Here is a 17,158-nt window from a genome sequence, read left to right as displayed (position 1 = left end):
CTGATTCCAGTGATGTGTCACTTACTGAGCTGTATACTGTTTCAATACAATCAGTGCTTTAGCTGCAGGAGAATATCACTAGAAGACAAACTGCCTCATGCCTCCTGGTCCAACCACATCCCCAGTACAGATTAGCCGCTTTCTGTCAGTATACATTCTACATAGAAAGCTGTTAATCAGTGGTGTGGGTGGGATTACACAAGGCTCAATATTCTGAGCTCTGCTAGAACTTCAGCAGAGAAAACTGCAGTAAACTAATCTTATGCTAGAGTGGCATCTCACTTGGGATAATAGGTAAAGTTAAAAAACTGCAACTGACCCGGTTCTTGTACAGACTAGAGATCCTGACCCGCAGTCCCTAGGTTGTCAAGAGCTTCATGTTCCTCCTAAAGAACTGAAGGGCAGAGCAGAGTGTGAATTACCTACAAAAGGGAAAGTGTGCTGAAAAAGGAAAGATTCCAGAGTGAGTAAAATAAACAAGTGCAAAGTAAAGTATAAAGTACGTACTGTTAGATAATATGCAGCCTACCTCCCAAAAAGAACAGATAGGTGCAAAGTACAGAACAGAAATAGTGGAGACAAACCCCAGCTGGAACTTCACTGACTGCCTTTAAACTACAGCAGAATGGCTGAACATTCAAAAAAGACTCTCACCAGCAGGAAATGCCAGCGGGGAGACAGAATATAAAGCCGCACCCAAAAGGTGATAGAACAGACAAATTTAAACACCTGTGTTAAGCTAATCAGACTGCATTTAGAATAACAGAACCTGGAGAAAAAGCTGTGTCTGTGGTGGCTCAGTGGACAGAGAAACCAACCACAAACACAATCTCAAGGTTTGGAATCCAGGAGCATGACAACTAAGTGATACATCACCAGAGTCAGGGTTTCTGTCCCAACTTCATGCTGCTCTCAGAATACATTTAAAATACCTGCTAAAAGATTCCCTTTAATTGTAAAAAGTTTTGGGTAGTGTGGTGGTCCTGTTTGAATATGTAAATGCTATTTAGGGAACAATAAGTAAACAATAAATTAACATTTCTTGTGAATTTTGTTTTTCAACTTACCTCAGAACCTTGAAAAAGTCATCAAGAAGTTAATACAGATATATAAATTGTAGCATATTCCCTTATGAAGCAAAAGATATAAATATGTATGACACTGAATTCTTTGTTTTTTTATTGATCCATAAAACTTTCATTTCCAAAAGTTTAGATTAGACCCAGATGCAAACTTTTGGTAAGTTAACACATATAGACATGTGAGGGCTGGCCCCATCTATTTTATCCTTAATCCAACTTTAAGGGCATGACCAGGTACATATAGGAGTGTCTAAGGGCTACTATGATCATTTGTTCAAATAAAATAAAACAGTACTGTAAAACAAGGCTGGATATTCAATCATGTGGAGTTTACAGCCAAGGGGACTGCATCGTGAGGCATTTCCCAGATGAATCATTTCTGCTTCATGGTTTCCTTTTAAATTTGATCATTATTCAAAGGGACAGATACATTTTTATAATCTATGAGTACTCATAATTCTCTTTTGCAGACTCCCTTTCAACAAAGAATTTAGCAATATAGTTATATCTGCTAACAGATTAAAAGCTAAAGAATCTCAAGTTGGATTTTGAGCATAAACCTGACATCTGATATTAAACAGTGAACACTTACGCACAAGACATGGATCATCTTACAGTGACTGAACCTGTTGTAGCTTTACGCTGAAAAGAGAGATATATGTCATGTAGACTAGAACAGACAAAACTTGCTGGATTGGGGATGCAGACTGAAAAATACTAGTAATAAAATGCAAGTATAACAGAGTCATTAGAAAACCCTTTAAACTCTATAGATTTGGGGCAAATTATTTGCAGGATCTGGTCCATCAACCACGTCAGTATTGCGCTACTCCTGGATGGGAGCCCTGAGAATCATCTCCTATCTCCCAGGCGGGGTTGCCAACAATCCAGAAATTTCAGGACAGTCCGTAAAAAATTTTTGACGCATTCTTGAATTTTTTGATCAGGAAGAAACTTATACAGATTATTTATATTGTAATTATCATTATTTTACAGGTCGTAGAGACTTCAGCTAATGTCGTCATATCAGAATTATGGGGTGTAGACATGCATCACTTATAATCATAATGATTTTTTATGGTTTTCCTATGTGTCCATAATAAAATATTCTATGTCCATAATTTTTTTGATAAGATGTTCTGAAAAAAACCCATCAAGTTGGCAACCTTGCTTCCAGCACTCGCAGCTCTTCTTTTGATTAGCTCCCCTTCGCGTGACATCATTGTTGCGGCATGACGCACATGTGATGTGGTGTTGGGCTGACAAATCAAAAGAAGAGTTGTGGATGCCGTCAAATAGGAGACAGTTCTTAGGGCTTCCGTCCATCGGCAACAGATTACTGACATGACCTGAGAAGTGATTTGCACCAACTTTAGTAGTCTCCCAATTTTTTAATTTCATGCAAAACTATATTTTCCCCGAAGCATTGTGTGATTGACCACGACTTTTGCTGATATTCACATGCTGATCAGCAGGCGACTGAATTGTGAAATGGGACTGTAGTTTGAGGGTATCTCTATGAAATTATATGTCTTGCTGTCTATATATATATATTTTTTTTAGTGGCCAGATTCAAAAGAATAAAAGCGAGATGTGCCAGTACTGGACACCAGAGATTCAGCAGATCTTTTTAATAAAAGGCATATAAAGCAACCTACTGTAGTGCTAGAGTAAATGTACTGGTTACACTGTATCTATAGACAGATAGACAGACAGATGGATAGATAGGTAGACTGATAGTGTTGGATTTATGTTTTAAAGGAATCTGTCAACAGAATTTTACGCCCCAAACTATATGTAACAGTAGCTCTTTCAAAGACTAGTTCAGCAATACCTTTACAAGTCCAGGTTGTTACTCCATTACTGAACATTTTAATTGATATGCAAATTACGCTGAAGATCTGAAGCCTCTGTCAATCTAGCTGGTTTCCCTGCCCAGCACCACCTCCTCCTGCTTGACTGACAGCACCAATGGTGTGTGACTTGAGGCCAAGAAGAAGTGAGTCAGTCAAGAAGGAGGAGGCGGTACTGGGCAGGGAATAGATCTGGAGTAACAGAGCCTTCAGGTTCACGGCCTCATTTGCATATCAATTAAAATGTTGATTTTTCAGTAATGGGAAAATGGACAGTCTAGGTAAAGGTATTGTGTTATTGCTGGACTTGTCTTTGAAGGAGCTCCATGCGCATTTAGATAGTTTGGTGTGTGAAATCCTGCTGATAGATTCCCTTTAAATCCTGTTAGGTTTACCATAATTCATAGTTCTTGTGCTATCAAAGTAATAAAAGCATCTGTGAATTTTGGGGTCTGTGCTAGATACACATTTTAGTAAACCTACAGCTGCTTAGATTTTTATAGCTTTTACAAATCATTTGGAATAATGCTGTACAATAACAAGAAGCCTAAGCCTGTGGATCCACCTTGTAATAACAGGCTTGTTTTTATAAAGAAATTACATACTGAAAAACATTCATTTTCTAACTTAAAGTCTGTGCAGTTGTGGGTTTACTAGACTGTTTCTGTCATGATTCTTAGTAGGAGTTACAAACACAAAAGAATTTTCTGGTTATTCACCAAATGTTCAGTAAAATAATGATATAGTGGCCGCAAAACAAAAAGTGTGCAAGAAAAGAATGAAATAAAGTGATTAACAAAATTATTTTCAAATATTCCATGTAACCGCATGCACTTATAATTGGCTATGAACATTTTCATAGAATTTATTTGGGGACTTTGCGTTCAGTAGGTCTTACAACATGGCTAACACCACGGAACATCCTCCAAGTGGAGGTCCTGCCTTCTTTAAACATAAATGATTGTAAAACACAAAGTCCATTAGTTGCCTCCTGTAGTTAGGTTTCCTTTTTGTACCTTCCAGCTTCTGTCTGACACCATTTATAAGCTTTACTGACTTACATGCATCTGGAATTTATCAAATTGTGCAGAATAATCTTGCGCCAGGGATTTGCTCTTCTATCTTTAGATCACTGAGTTGCATTGTATACATTTAGTGAGATTTATCAAAACTAGTGTAAGCCAAAATTTAGCACTTGCCGCTAGCAGCCAGTCATTTTTCAGTTCTCGTCCTTATGTGTCTATTTAAAAAATAAAAGCCACAATGTAAGTGATTGCTATGAGAAAATGCTCAATTTTTCTTTTGTACTAGTTTAAATAAATGTCTCCCATTGTGTTCTTGTTGTCTGTGCAGGATGCATATGTAGTCTAGCATAGTCAAACAAGGCAGCATTGTGGCTCAGTGGTTAGCACTGCTGCTTTGCAGCACTGGGGTCTTGGGTTCAAATCCCGCCTTAGACAACCTTTGAATGTGCACCTCGTGTTTGGGTTCTCCAGTTTCCTCCCACACTCCAAAGGCCTACTAATAGAGAATGTAGATTGTGAGCCCAATGGGGATAGTGATAATGATGTCTGTAAACACTCTGAAATATGATGGCGCATATTAAATTAAAGTTTGTGTTGTGTGCCTTTACACAGATATGATTTAAGTGGCGCAGCAATATAGTTTTAGTTATCTATTAATCATTGTACCAATTGTTTAAATATTGGGAGAGGAACTTGGTTGTTATCTGTCAGAACAGCAGTGTGCCATTGCTGTTCTTAGATACTGCAACTCAGTTCCTATTCACTTCAATAGGAGCTTAATTGCTGCATCAGAGAACAGCAACTACAAAGTTTCTGGAGCTGTGCAGTTATGACTCTATACATGGGTCATCTAATATTGATGACCTATCCATAGGATAAATGGTGGAAAACCCCTTTTAATGATACCGCTACTTTTGTCTTTTTGTCCCCTCAACAGAATCTTATATGATTTCAAGAATACCAACAATATTGCCAGATGTCCTTGATAATTATTTGACAAGAGACAAAAATACATACCAGCAACACAGAAGCATCAGACACTCCCTATATTGGCTTTCTAGGAATTTTCGAATTAAGCATAACATTAGAGAAAGTGATGTAAAAAAATATAGCCATCATTCCCCACTGCTTTAGTGGTCTTTGTTAACTTTTCTGAAATTATAATGTGTCATGTATCCATATGACTGCGGAAGGCCATCACTAGCTTTAAAGGGAACCTGTCACCAGAAAAAATGCTACTAACTTGCAGATATGGGGTTAATCTGCAGGTTAATAGCGTTATTAATTATGCTGGCCGGTGCCTGCACTTAGCCTAACACTGCGGGGAGAAAATTAACTTTATTACCTCCGCAGTGTTCCCCTGTCAGTCACAGAGGTGATCCTGGTTCAGTCACCGTTCTGCTGTAGCCGCGCTCCCGGCACTCACTGACAGTCAGCCCTAATGTCAGGAGTGCTGTTATAGCCACCTATAGAATGGTTACTGAACCAGCGGCGGCAGCCCCGTGACTGAAACCGTGTCCCCACCCTGACTGACGTTGGCTCTGCATTGGGGCCGGCTGTCCTTAGAATCATAGAATGTTAAAGTTGGAAGGGACCTCCAGGGTCATCGTGTCCAACCCCCTGCTCCAACCCCCTGCTGAATGCAGGATTCACTAAACTATCTCAGACAGATGTCTGTTCAGCCTCTGTTTGAAGACTTCCATTGAAGGAGAACTCACCACCTCTCATGGCAGCCTGTTCCACTCATTGATCACCCTCACTGTAAAAAAGTTTTTTCTAATATCTAATCTGTATCTTCTCCCATTCAGTTTCATTCTATTGCTTCTCGTGTTTCCATGTGCGAATGAAAATAAAGTTGATCACTCTACAGTGTGACATCCCTTCAGATATTTGTAGACAGCTATTAAGTCTCCTCTAAGTGTTCTATTTTGCAAGCTAAACGTTCTGAAATCCTCTAAATGCTCCTTGTAGGACATTGTTTACAGACCGGTCACCATTCTGGTCGCTCCTCTCTGAACCTGCTCCAGTTTTTCAATATCTTTTTTAAAATGTGGTGCCCAGAACTTGGCACAGTATTCCAGATGAGGTCTGACCAAAGAGAAGTAGAGGGGAATAATTACTTCACGTGATCTAGACTGTATGCTTCTATTAATGCAACCCAGAATTGTGTTTACCTTTTTTGCTGCTGCATCACACTGTTGACTCATGTTCAGTCTGTGATCTATTAGTATACCCAAGTCTTTTTCACATGTGCTGTTGCTTAGCCCTATTACTCCCATTCTGTATATGCATTTTTCTTGCCCAGATGTAGGAATTTGCATTTCTCCCTGTTAAAACCATTCTGTTAGTTGCTGCCCACAGTTCCAGTTTGTTTAGATCCTTCAGGGCCGGGGTCACGGTTACAGCTGGGCGCTCAGCATTCTCAGAGCGGTGACTGAACCCGCACTGGCGCCACCCTCGTGACTGAAACCCAAATGCTGCCAGGGAGAAAAAACCTTAATTTTCTCCCCAGAGCGTTCGGCTGCATGCAGGCCCTGGCCAGCATAATATTGCTATTAACCCTTGAACGCATGACCATAAAAATGGGTATTTTCAAAAAAGAGTTGTTATACCGAAAATGTCTGTAACATAAAAATAAATGAACAACTGGAAATGACAAACAACTATATAGCTGAGGAATACCTAGAGTTTCAAATTTCTAACTAAAGAAATCTTGCAGAAAATAAAAAACAATTAACAGGGCGGGCCTGCGAGGCCCCAGGTATGCATTCTAGGGTTAACCTGCAGATTAACCTCATACCTGCAGGTTAATAGCGTTTTTTCTGGTGACAGGTTCCCTTTAAGTAGTGATGCTACCATGTGCAGTACAAAGCAAATGAAGTCAGTGAGTCATCAGGATGTGTGAGTCATCATTAGAACAACAATTCCAAGTCAGTGCAAAGTCCCTGGAAGGTGGGAGGAGTGGAGCAGCTGGGTCAGGAGTTGAAGAGGGGGATGACCCACACAGGGAAAAGAGACTTCCTGCTTCTACATAGAGCTTAGAAGAATTCAGCTAGTCAGTTTTTAATCATGTGATGTCATAGACCTAATGGAAAAGAGAAGAATTAACTGGGTAGAAAGGCAAAATGAGCAATTATAAATACATAGTGCTATATAATATGATGACTGCAATATATTAAGGGGATAAAAATGTTGATGGTAGTGCTTCTTTAATGTTGAGCACTAGGTATATCTTTAAAGTGTAATAATGGAGCACCCATTTTCCAGTGACCCTATTGGGGGACAGATGGCACTATACAGCATGTAAATAGAGGTGTAAAGGACAGACGTGCTTCTACGTAAATTACACATATTGCATATTCTCCTGCACTTAAAAATCATAGTACCATACATACACAAAAACAAAATATACAACTATATATTCACATACAGTGAAAGAAATAATTATTTGACCCCTTGCTGTTTTTGAAAGTTTGCCCACTGCCAAAGACATGAACAGTCTATAATTTTAAGGGTAGGTTAATTTTAACATTGAGAGATAGAATATCCCAAAAAAAATCAAGAAAATCACATTGTATAAATTAGATAAATTTATTTGCATTTTGCAGTGGGAAATAAGTATTTGATCCCCTACAAACCATTATGAGTTCTGGCTCCTACAGACCAGTTAGACGCTCCTAATCAACTCGTTACCTGCATTAAAGACAGCTGTCTTACATAGTCACCTGTATAAAAGACTCCTGTCCACAGACTCAATTAATCAGTCAAACTCTAACCTCTACAACATGGGCAAGACCAAAGAACTTTTTAAGGATTTCAGCAACAAGATCATAGACCTGCACAAAGCTGGAATGGGCTACAAAACCATAAGTAAGACGCTGGGTGAGAAGGAGACAACTGTTGGTGCAATAGTACGAAAATGGAAGAAATACAAAATGACTGTCAATCGACATCGATCTGGGGCACTATGCAAAATCTCACTTTGTGTGGTATCCTTGATCATGAGGAAGGTGATAGATCAGCCTAAAACTACATGAGGGGAACTTGTTAATGATCTCAAGGCAGCTGGGACCACAGTCACCAAGAAAACCATTGGTAACGCATTACGACTTAAAGGTTTAAAATCCTTCAGTGTCCGCAAGGTCCCCTGATCAAGAAGGCACATGTGCAGGCCCATCTGAAGTTTGCCAATGAACACCTGTATGATTCTGTGAATTATTGGGAGAAGGTGCTGTGGTCAGATGAGACAAAAATTTAGCTCTTTGGCATTAACTCAACTCGCCGTGTTTGGAGGAAGAGAAATCCTGCCTATGACCCAAAGAACACTGTCCCCACAGTCAGGCATGGAGGTGGAAACATTATGTTTTGGGGGTGTTTCTCTGCTGATTGCACAGGACTACTTCACCGCATCAATGAGAGAATGGATGTACCGTAAAATCCCGAGTGACAACCTCCTTTCCTCCGCCAGGATATTAAAAATGAGTCGTGGCTGGGTCTTACAGCAAGACAATGACCCAAAACATGCAGCCAACGCAACAAAGGAGTGGCTCAAAAAGAAGCACATTAAGGTCATGGCGTGGCCTAGCCAGTCTCCAGACCTTAATCCCATTGAAAACTTATGGAGAGAGTTAAAGCTCCAAGTTGCCGAGCGACAGCCTCAAAATCTGAATGATTTAGAGATAATCTGCAAAGAGGAGTGGAAAAAATTCCTCCTGACATGTGCGCAAACCATATCATCAACTACAAAAAAAAATCTGACTTCTGTGCTTACCAACAAGGGTTTTGCCAACGAGTATTAGATGTTGATTACCAGAGGGATCAAATACTTATTTCTCTCTGCAAAATGCAAATAAATGTATCTAATTTATACAATGTGATTTTCTTGATTTTTTGGATATTCTATCTCTCATTGTTAAAATTAACCTACCCTTAAAATTATAGACTGTTCATGTCTATCAGTGGGCAAACTTACAAAAACAGCAAGGGATCAAATACTTATTTCCTTCATTGTATATACATATACACACATGCATATATAAGTATATACACATACCTCTGCAGTACATGCAATTATACATATATACACACACAAATGTAGATAATGCTAGACATTTTTCTGTTTTTTTTTTACATGCTGCTATAACGATAGTGACAGTATTCTCCAAACTGTATGATTTCTAGATTGTAACAGTTAATGACTCTTATCTTCATGATACGTTTCACCCTCACAATTATCCTTCAGCTAAGCTTCACCCAGGGTATCAAAGAAATAAAGTGATCCATCATATAATATAAGTAAAATAAAATAATATATTTCTGGAACTATCAAACCTGGCTTTATAACATAGTGATATTATAAACAGGTAACAACTAGGTAACCATTATATATTGGCAATTGTCCATGTTTCTTTTTTTTTTGCTAGATCACATTCCTTTCAGTAGAGTATATAGTAGAAAATACTTCTACATTTAAGAGTATGACAAATAGCAATTCTCCAAGTTCTTCTGAAGTTGCATTGCTTTATGGATTTAATAAGCCATTTTGTGTATTTACGAGTGAAGGAAAAATAGAGAGCTTTTGAACCACAGCTGGATCTAATTATACTGGAATTTGTTCCCTCAAGTAGTCAGTTTATCTATCTATTGATCTATCTATCTATCTATCTATCTATTGTATATCTATCATCTATCACATTTTAAAGGGGTAGTCCGAAACTAATATTGATTTTCATCCTAAATGTCTCCCTATCAGGGGCGAACACTTATGGCTTGGGGTCTCTGTGTAACAAATGTGTTTGGGCCCCACATAACAACAGAGGATGCTATATAAGGGGTGGCTTCATACATAACTAGAGAGGATGGTACGGAAAAAGGGATGGTGTTATGTATAATAAAAGCGGAAACTAAGTAATTAAGGATGGTGCTATCTATAACAAGAGCGTACACTATATATTACAGGACTGTGCTGCACATTTTAAGTCTGCATTCTTGTATCTGTGTGAAATGTCAGTAATGCTGACATATTTTTTTCTGGGGCAGCACACAAACCCATTGAGTATGTCCTCAAAATCAGATCATAAATAGACATGATCTAAGTCTCACAGATCTCATTTTCGGATCCGTGATTTTCAAAGATGTGTGAAAGGATCTTTAAAACTCTGAGCCGGCGTGCAGTCTGATAAAAAAAAGTGTCAGCTCATGAACATTTCTCACAAATGGGAGAATGGGGCCTAAGGGAGGTCGTTTTACAAATAGCAGAATTACTCCAAGTCACACAGTATAAAAAATAATGATTAGAGTTGGTCTTTTGTTGTTTCTTCTCCATCTGGTCAGACCTTCATGTCGCCATCTACCAGTCACGACTCGTCTTGTCACAATGATCACTGCAGCCTTTAAAATAGCAAGGTCACATATATTGTATTATATATTGTATTATATATTGCATATAAACATTTTTCTCCCAAATAAAATATCCTCTGCACTGCCCCTCTGACTACAAATATGTACCCCATCATTAATAAACTATTAGCCACACACCATTCAAAATATAAACTGATCAGCCAGAGCTGTGCCCCTCATTAACTATAATCTCCATCAGCCAATAAATATAAATGAATCACTCTCTGTGACTCTCTCCTAATTCATTTGAAGGCTATAAGTACACATGGCATTTTTGCTGTTGAAAAGAAGCGTTTTACAGTACAAGCAAAGTGAATGAGATTCATGTACACATTGCTTATTTTTTCCTTGCAGATTTGCAGCAGATTAAAATCTGCATAATGTCAATCATTGCAACATTTTTCACCCATTATAATGAATAGGGAAAATACGAAACAAAAACATATGTGAAAACACGTCAAAACTATTTTACACAGCATTTTTCCTGCCATCACATCAGAACATGCAGCAGAATTTTCAGAATTATTATATGACCCATCCTGGTCCCCTCTCTGGTATAATGTGACCCATCATATATATATATATATATATATATATATATATATATATATATATATATATATATATATATATATATATATATAGTACAAAAGTTTGGACACACATTCTCATTTAAAGATTTTTCTGTATTTTCATGACTTTGAAAATTGTACATTCACACTGAAGTCATCAAAACTATGAATTAACACATGTGGAATGATATACTTAACAAAAATGTGTGAAACAACTGAAAATATGTCTTATATTCTAGGTTCTTCAAAGTAGCCACCTTTTGCTTTGATGACTGCTTTGCACACTCTTGGCATTCTCTTGATGAGCTTCAAGAGGTAGTCACCGGAAATAGTCTTCCAACAATCTTGAAGGAGTTCCCATAGATGCTTAGCACTTGTTGGCCTTTTTGCCTTCAGTCTGCGGTCCAGCTCACCCCAAACCATCTCGATTGGGTTCAGGTCTGGTGACTGTGGAGGCCAGGTCATCTGGCGTAGCACCCCATCACTCTCCTTCTTGGTCAAATAGCCCTTACACAGCCTGAAGGTGTGTTTGGGGTCATTGTCCTGTTGAAAAATAAATGATGGCCCAACTAAACGCAAACCGGATGGAATAGCATGCCGCTGCAAGATGCTATGGTAGCCATGCTGGTTCAGTATGCCTTCAATTTTGAATAAATCCCCATCAGTGTCACCAGCAAAGCACCCTCACACCATCACACCTCCTCCTCCATGCTTCACGGTGGGAACCAGGCATGTAGAGTCCATCCGTTCACCTTTTCTGTGTCGCACAAAGACACGGTGGTTAGAACCAAAGATCTCAAATTTGGACTCATCAGACCAAAGCACAGATTACCACTGGTCTAATGTCCATTCCTTGTGTTCTTTAGCTCAAACGAGTCTCTTCTGCTTGTTGCCTGTCCTTAGCATGGTTTCCTAGCAGCTATTTTAACATAAAGGCCTGCTGCACAAAGTCTCCTCTTAACAGTTGTTGAAGAGATGTGTCTGCTGCTAGAACTCTGTGTGGCATTAACCTGGTCTCTAATCTGAGCTGCTGTTAACCTGCGATTTCTGAGGCTGGTGACTCGGATAAACTTATCCTCAGAAGTAGAGGTGACTCTTGGTCTTCCTTTCCTGGGGCGGTCCTCATGTGAGCCAGTTTCTTTGTAGCGCTTGATGGTTTTTGCAACTGCACTTGGGGACACTTTCAAAGTTTGCCCAATTTTTCGCACTGACTGACCTTCATTTCTTAAAGCAATGATGGCCACTCGTTTTTCTTTACTTAGCTGCTTTTTACTTGCCATAATACAAATTCTAACAGTCTATTCAGTAGAACTATCAGCTGTGTATCCACCAGACTTCTGCACAACACAACTGATGGTCCCAACCCCATTTATAAGGCAAGAAATCCCACTTATTAAACCTGACAGGGCGCACCTGTGAAGTGAAAACCATTTCCGGTGACTACCTCTTGAAGCCCATCAAGAGAATGCCAAGAGTGTGCAAAGCAGTCATCAAAGCAAAAGGTGGCTACTTTGAAGAACCTAGAATATAAGACATATTTTCAGTTGTTTCACACTTCTTTGTTAAGTATATAATGCCACATGTGTTAATTCATAGTTTTGATGCTTTCAGTGTGAATGTACAATTTTCATAGTCCTGAAAATACAGAAAAATCTTTAAATGAGAAGGTGTGTCCAAACTTTTGGTCTGTACTGTATATATATATACATATATATATATATGGGCAGGTAGGATCAAGCTCTATTTAAAAACGCCTTAGGCTGATGGAAGGAGTTCTCAGTGTATTACAAATATCAAAAAATTCCCATGAATTGGCCAATTAGTGCGCTAAATACCTTAGTTTTTAGCTTGTTTTCTATAGCAGTAATGCTATTCCAATTTCATATATTCAATGTTTACATATTATAGCGATTCAGAGTACAGCTTTAATTTGTTAGTTAAATAGAGTGGCTCTCTTAGCTTGCACCTGTTCACATTTGTCTTTTTGTGTTTGGAAGTACGGGTCAGTTTATTGATATTTGTAGTACACGCCTTCTGACTGAGCACTCCACCCATCAGCCTAAGGCGTTTTTAAATAGAGCTTGCTCCTACCTGCCCATATAATTATAGGTTTTTAGCTCAGGAGAGGCATCATGTTAGGTTTAGGGTCCCAACAAAGGGGTATGCCTTGTCGCTGGCTGTTGGGCTCACATAAAGTGTTCAATTTGTGCGCTAAGTACCTTAATTTTCAACATGTTTTCTATAGCAGTAATGCAATTCCAATTTCATATATTTAATGTTTCCATATTTTAGTGTTTCAGAGTGCAGCTTTAATTTGTTAGATAGATAGATAGATAGATAGATATACAATAGATAGATAGATAGATAGAAAAATAGATAGACTGACTACTTGAGAGGAAAAATTCCTGTATAATTAGATCCAGCTGTAGTTCAAAAGCTCTCTATTTTTCCTTTAATGACTGTAAGAACATTGAAAAAATGACCACCAAATATACAAGCCAATTGTCTTAAGTATATAAGGTGTAACAGACACCTGTACCTTGAGATATAAGCAATTTTGCATTTAAAATTTACTATATTTGATTTTCTTGGCTTACATTGAGATTTCCCTTCCCAGGAAGAAATTACCATATTTCTCTATACTTTTGTAGGGATTTGGGAAGTGTCTATCTATGACTACTAAGTGGTTGTGATGTCAATAGTAGCTCAGGGTTTTGCTAGCATGTCCTGAGGATTTCTTAAATTTTTGTCATGAGGAACTGATGTACTAAAATTTACAGAAAATAATGACATTTGTGAAAAGGTAACGGTGGACAGATCTTTTCTTTAAAAGGGAATTCTAAATTAAAATACTAGGATCTTCTATTTCATATCCCTATCTCTTGGTCTGAGCAAAAGAATGACGAGAACCATCTCTCACTTAGATTTTCCTGTCTTCATTAAGCAGTTGAGAATCGGGCAATTGTTCCCTTACCTGGCCAGGCACATATTTTGGGGTTTTCATACATGCGCTTTTAACAACATCAAAGAAATTTTCTTATTCAGATACTTAAACAATTATGGCCTCTTTTTTATACAAGAGGCTTAATTTTATGTCAATTTTATATTTATATTCCTTTTTTTTGCTGATATTGGGGGAAAATGTAAAGAAAAGTAGTAAATACAAGTCAATTCTTCAATTTTTGTTAATATTTTTATGACCATGAAGGATTGCTAAAAACATTTTAAATTGTATTCTCCTTTCCATAGAAATTGTTTTTATACTAAATATTTTTTTTGACAGGGCGAAGCTAATAGTTAGGTTATAGTTGTGTTTTATTTATTTATTTTCTCTTGCTTTTCGATCTATTTGTTTCATTCATTTGACACGCTGTTTCCCTTCTTAAGATCTTAAAAGACTTTTTGGAGGGTATGTTAAAATATTAATACATGCATACAAAATATATATATTTATATACATAATAGATAGATAGAGAGAGAGAGAGATAGATAGATTCTCCTGGTTAATCGGCCCCAGTTACAGAGGACATTCAGCCTCCTGTCTGAATAACAGAACTGACTGGGTCTCCTGAGATCCAGCAGCTCCTGCTCTCTCACTACAACCAATGAAAACATTATGGCTAGGTCTGGAGGAGGAAGCACTGACAAGATTATCCTGGCTGTGTTCATTGTGTTTCTTTAGCACTCTGTATGCAGAGATCAGTAAGGCAGAGATATTAATAAACCATCTCTACCTTCTCTATGGGGAGTTTGAACATCTCTGACAGCCAGCTCGTCGCTGCACCAGCTGCATGATCGTACAAATAGCTTATGTAAGGGTTAATCACAGTTTACTGTATTGTTGAAGATTTGTGATGTAATATATGATCTGGCCAGTAGAAGGCAGCAGAGATGCCAGAGTTACAGCGCAGAGGTTTGGCAGTTGGTGACTATTGCTAGGGGAGTTCAAGGACAGAGTGAAGCTATGCATTGTTAGAAAAAGGTCTGGATAGAGCGGTGGGACCCTGGATCTGTTTTTGGTGACTCTGGGACATGTTGTTTGGCTTGACATGAGCACACTCAGTAAGGACAACCAAGGACACAGCATCTTCAGCTAGTCCACATGAGGCCTTTTTTCTAAGGACTTAGAGAAGTCCTGTGTTGGAGAGATCAGCATTCTCTAAGAGATTCAAGTCAGCGTTTCTGATTATTCGGGATTCAGACCTTCAAGGACACTTCAGTCTCAAGACGTACCAGTACCATTTACAACTGAATATATATGCGCATATATAAATAACTTTATGGAGGTCTAGTTAGTTAGGAGAAAAAGCCTCTTCTGTAAGAGACACTTCAAAAACTGCTACGAGTATGCGATTACAAAAGAATTGTCCCAACACTGTCATTATATGGATATATGCATAGAAAGGGTTAATCGCGTGTATTTTGCTTGCATATAACTGTTAATTCTGTTAAGTATATCTGTGAATACTCTTAGTCTGTATTATTTAGAGTAACTGCTGTCATTATATTTGTTATATATTCACTGTTTACCTACCATCCTTTCCTTTGTTTTATAAACTGGTTAGTAAATATTTATATTATATTATCTAATCTTTGTGCATGTCTGCTGATTGCTGCTGTACCCCTCGTCCTGTGGCCGTCCCTCGTCCACGTTTCACTTACTCTTCATTAACATTTTTGGATCATCAGTGCAGGTCTGGAACTGGTCTTATACATAACCCATTATTTGAATGAGTACTGTGTGAAAAATAACATTTACAGCCAGGTTTCCTTTCAGATTGCAATTGATAAGAGTGGGCCAGCATAAGGTCATTTCGCAATAAACTTTTTTTGCTAAGGGGTAATTCTGACCATCTCCTCAATATTATTTGTATACCATCTTTTAGAACAGTCTTCTAGAACTCCCAAACAATAGAAGAACTCAGAAATTAAAGCAAATACCAAAAATTACAACCAATCTCTTTACTATGCCTAAATAAAGATCTACTACATGATTTCTTTGTTTGAAGAGTGAATATTTATTATAAAAACTGATCTTGTACACCATCATGATGTTGAATGTTTTGCTCCATATGACATTGACCTTTGATTCCAATATTTTAATGCATGATTGCTATGATTTTAACAAGAAGAAAGATAATAAAAGAAATAATGACCTTAATCCTCCTAAAGCCCAAGTAACAAGCAGAACATCGCAAATCTCATTACCAGTTGAAAGGATGGGCTTTCTTCCTGTTATCATCAGCTTCCCTAATGAGTTGAAATGCCATGCTGTGTTTATGAAACCCACACCTAATTGGGTGCTTTAAGAATGAAAGGTGATCTGAGTCTGTCAGTCTTCTTGGATGACACATAAGTGTTCTTTTTTTTTCTTTTTAACTGCCTTTCCAGATATCCTAACAAGGGTCTGAATGATAATTACTGTCGTAACCCTGATGGCAAGGCGAGACCATGGTGTTACACGCTTGACCCTGACACCCCATGGGAGTTCTGTGCAATTAAACCCTGTGGTGAGTAGTAACCAAATACATCCTACTGTGTGGCTTACTTTATCTTTATTAGCATACCAGACTGCCAATATGCTGAAAAGCTCAGTTTAAATTTACTTGTAAAATTACAGTTTATACAAAAATTACATATAAGTATCACTTTTTGAATAGAGATTATAGTCATACCATTACTATCAAATGAAAATAAATTATATGAATAATGAACCATAAAAAAACGATATATGCGTATGCTACTTACCTATGTGACATATATTTTTATCCATGACTTTGTGACTGTAGCCAGAAAGTTATATAACTCAGGGTCTTTTATTATCATTATTATTATTATTATTTATCAGCTGTACCCGGCCACGGGTTGCTGTGGCTCAGTCTGGTTAAATGGAAAAGAAAGAAAAGAGAAAGCGCACGTTTCTAATAAAACACATTTTTATTTTTATAGATATATCAGATGAGGCAATGCTGGCGCTGTTGATAGTTGTGCCCATCAGGCAGGCATGGTGGCAGCCTGTACCCTGTGACCCCTGCAGGCCTGTACTCTGCACAGGTCACTAAAGAGGTCGGTACTTGCTGTCAGGTGTCACAATGGAGCCGGTCATGTCAGGGATTGCTAGTTATGCAATTCCCTAGTACAGAGGGAATGTGACAGGAGGGGGCGCAGAGATGAAGGCAGGCAGCAGCGGAGGATGGGGTGATCCGCTTGATATGTCCCGAGCCGGT

General features: G+C 38.2%; 1 protein-coding gene across 3 annotated transcripts in view; it reads left to right on the top strand.

Annotated features, from left to right (window-relative positions):
* Positions 1-17,158, top strand: part of HGF (hepatocyte growth factor) — a 258,626-nt gene that overhangs the window by 101,277 nt on the left and 140,191 nt on the right. For all 3 annotated transcript variants that reach the window (XM_073652311.1, XM_073652310.1, XM_073652313.1), the window contains exon 7: positions 16,323-16,441. In XM_073652311.1, coding sequence (XP_073508412.1) covers positions 16,323-16,441 — 119 coding nt within the window. The remainder of the gene's footprint in view (positions 1-16,322; positions 16,442-17,158) is intronic.

The sequence above is a fragment of the Phyllobates terribilis genome, unplaced genomic scaffold (genome assembly GCF_046119375.1).
Source record: "Phyllobates terribilis strain yellow unplaced genomic scaffold, ASM4611937v1 Scaffold_11__3_contigs__length_659146591, whole genome shotgun sequence".
NCBI classification, from domain to species: domain Eukaryota; kingdom Metazoa; phylum Chordata; class Amphibia; order Anura; family Dendrobatidae; genus Phyllobates; species Phyllobates terribilis.
The sequence above is the reverse complement of the archived record's forward strand: the minus strand, read 5'-3'. Positions and strand labels throughout refer to the sequence as shown.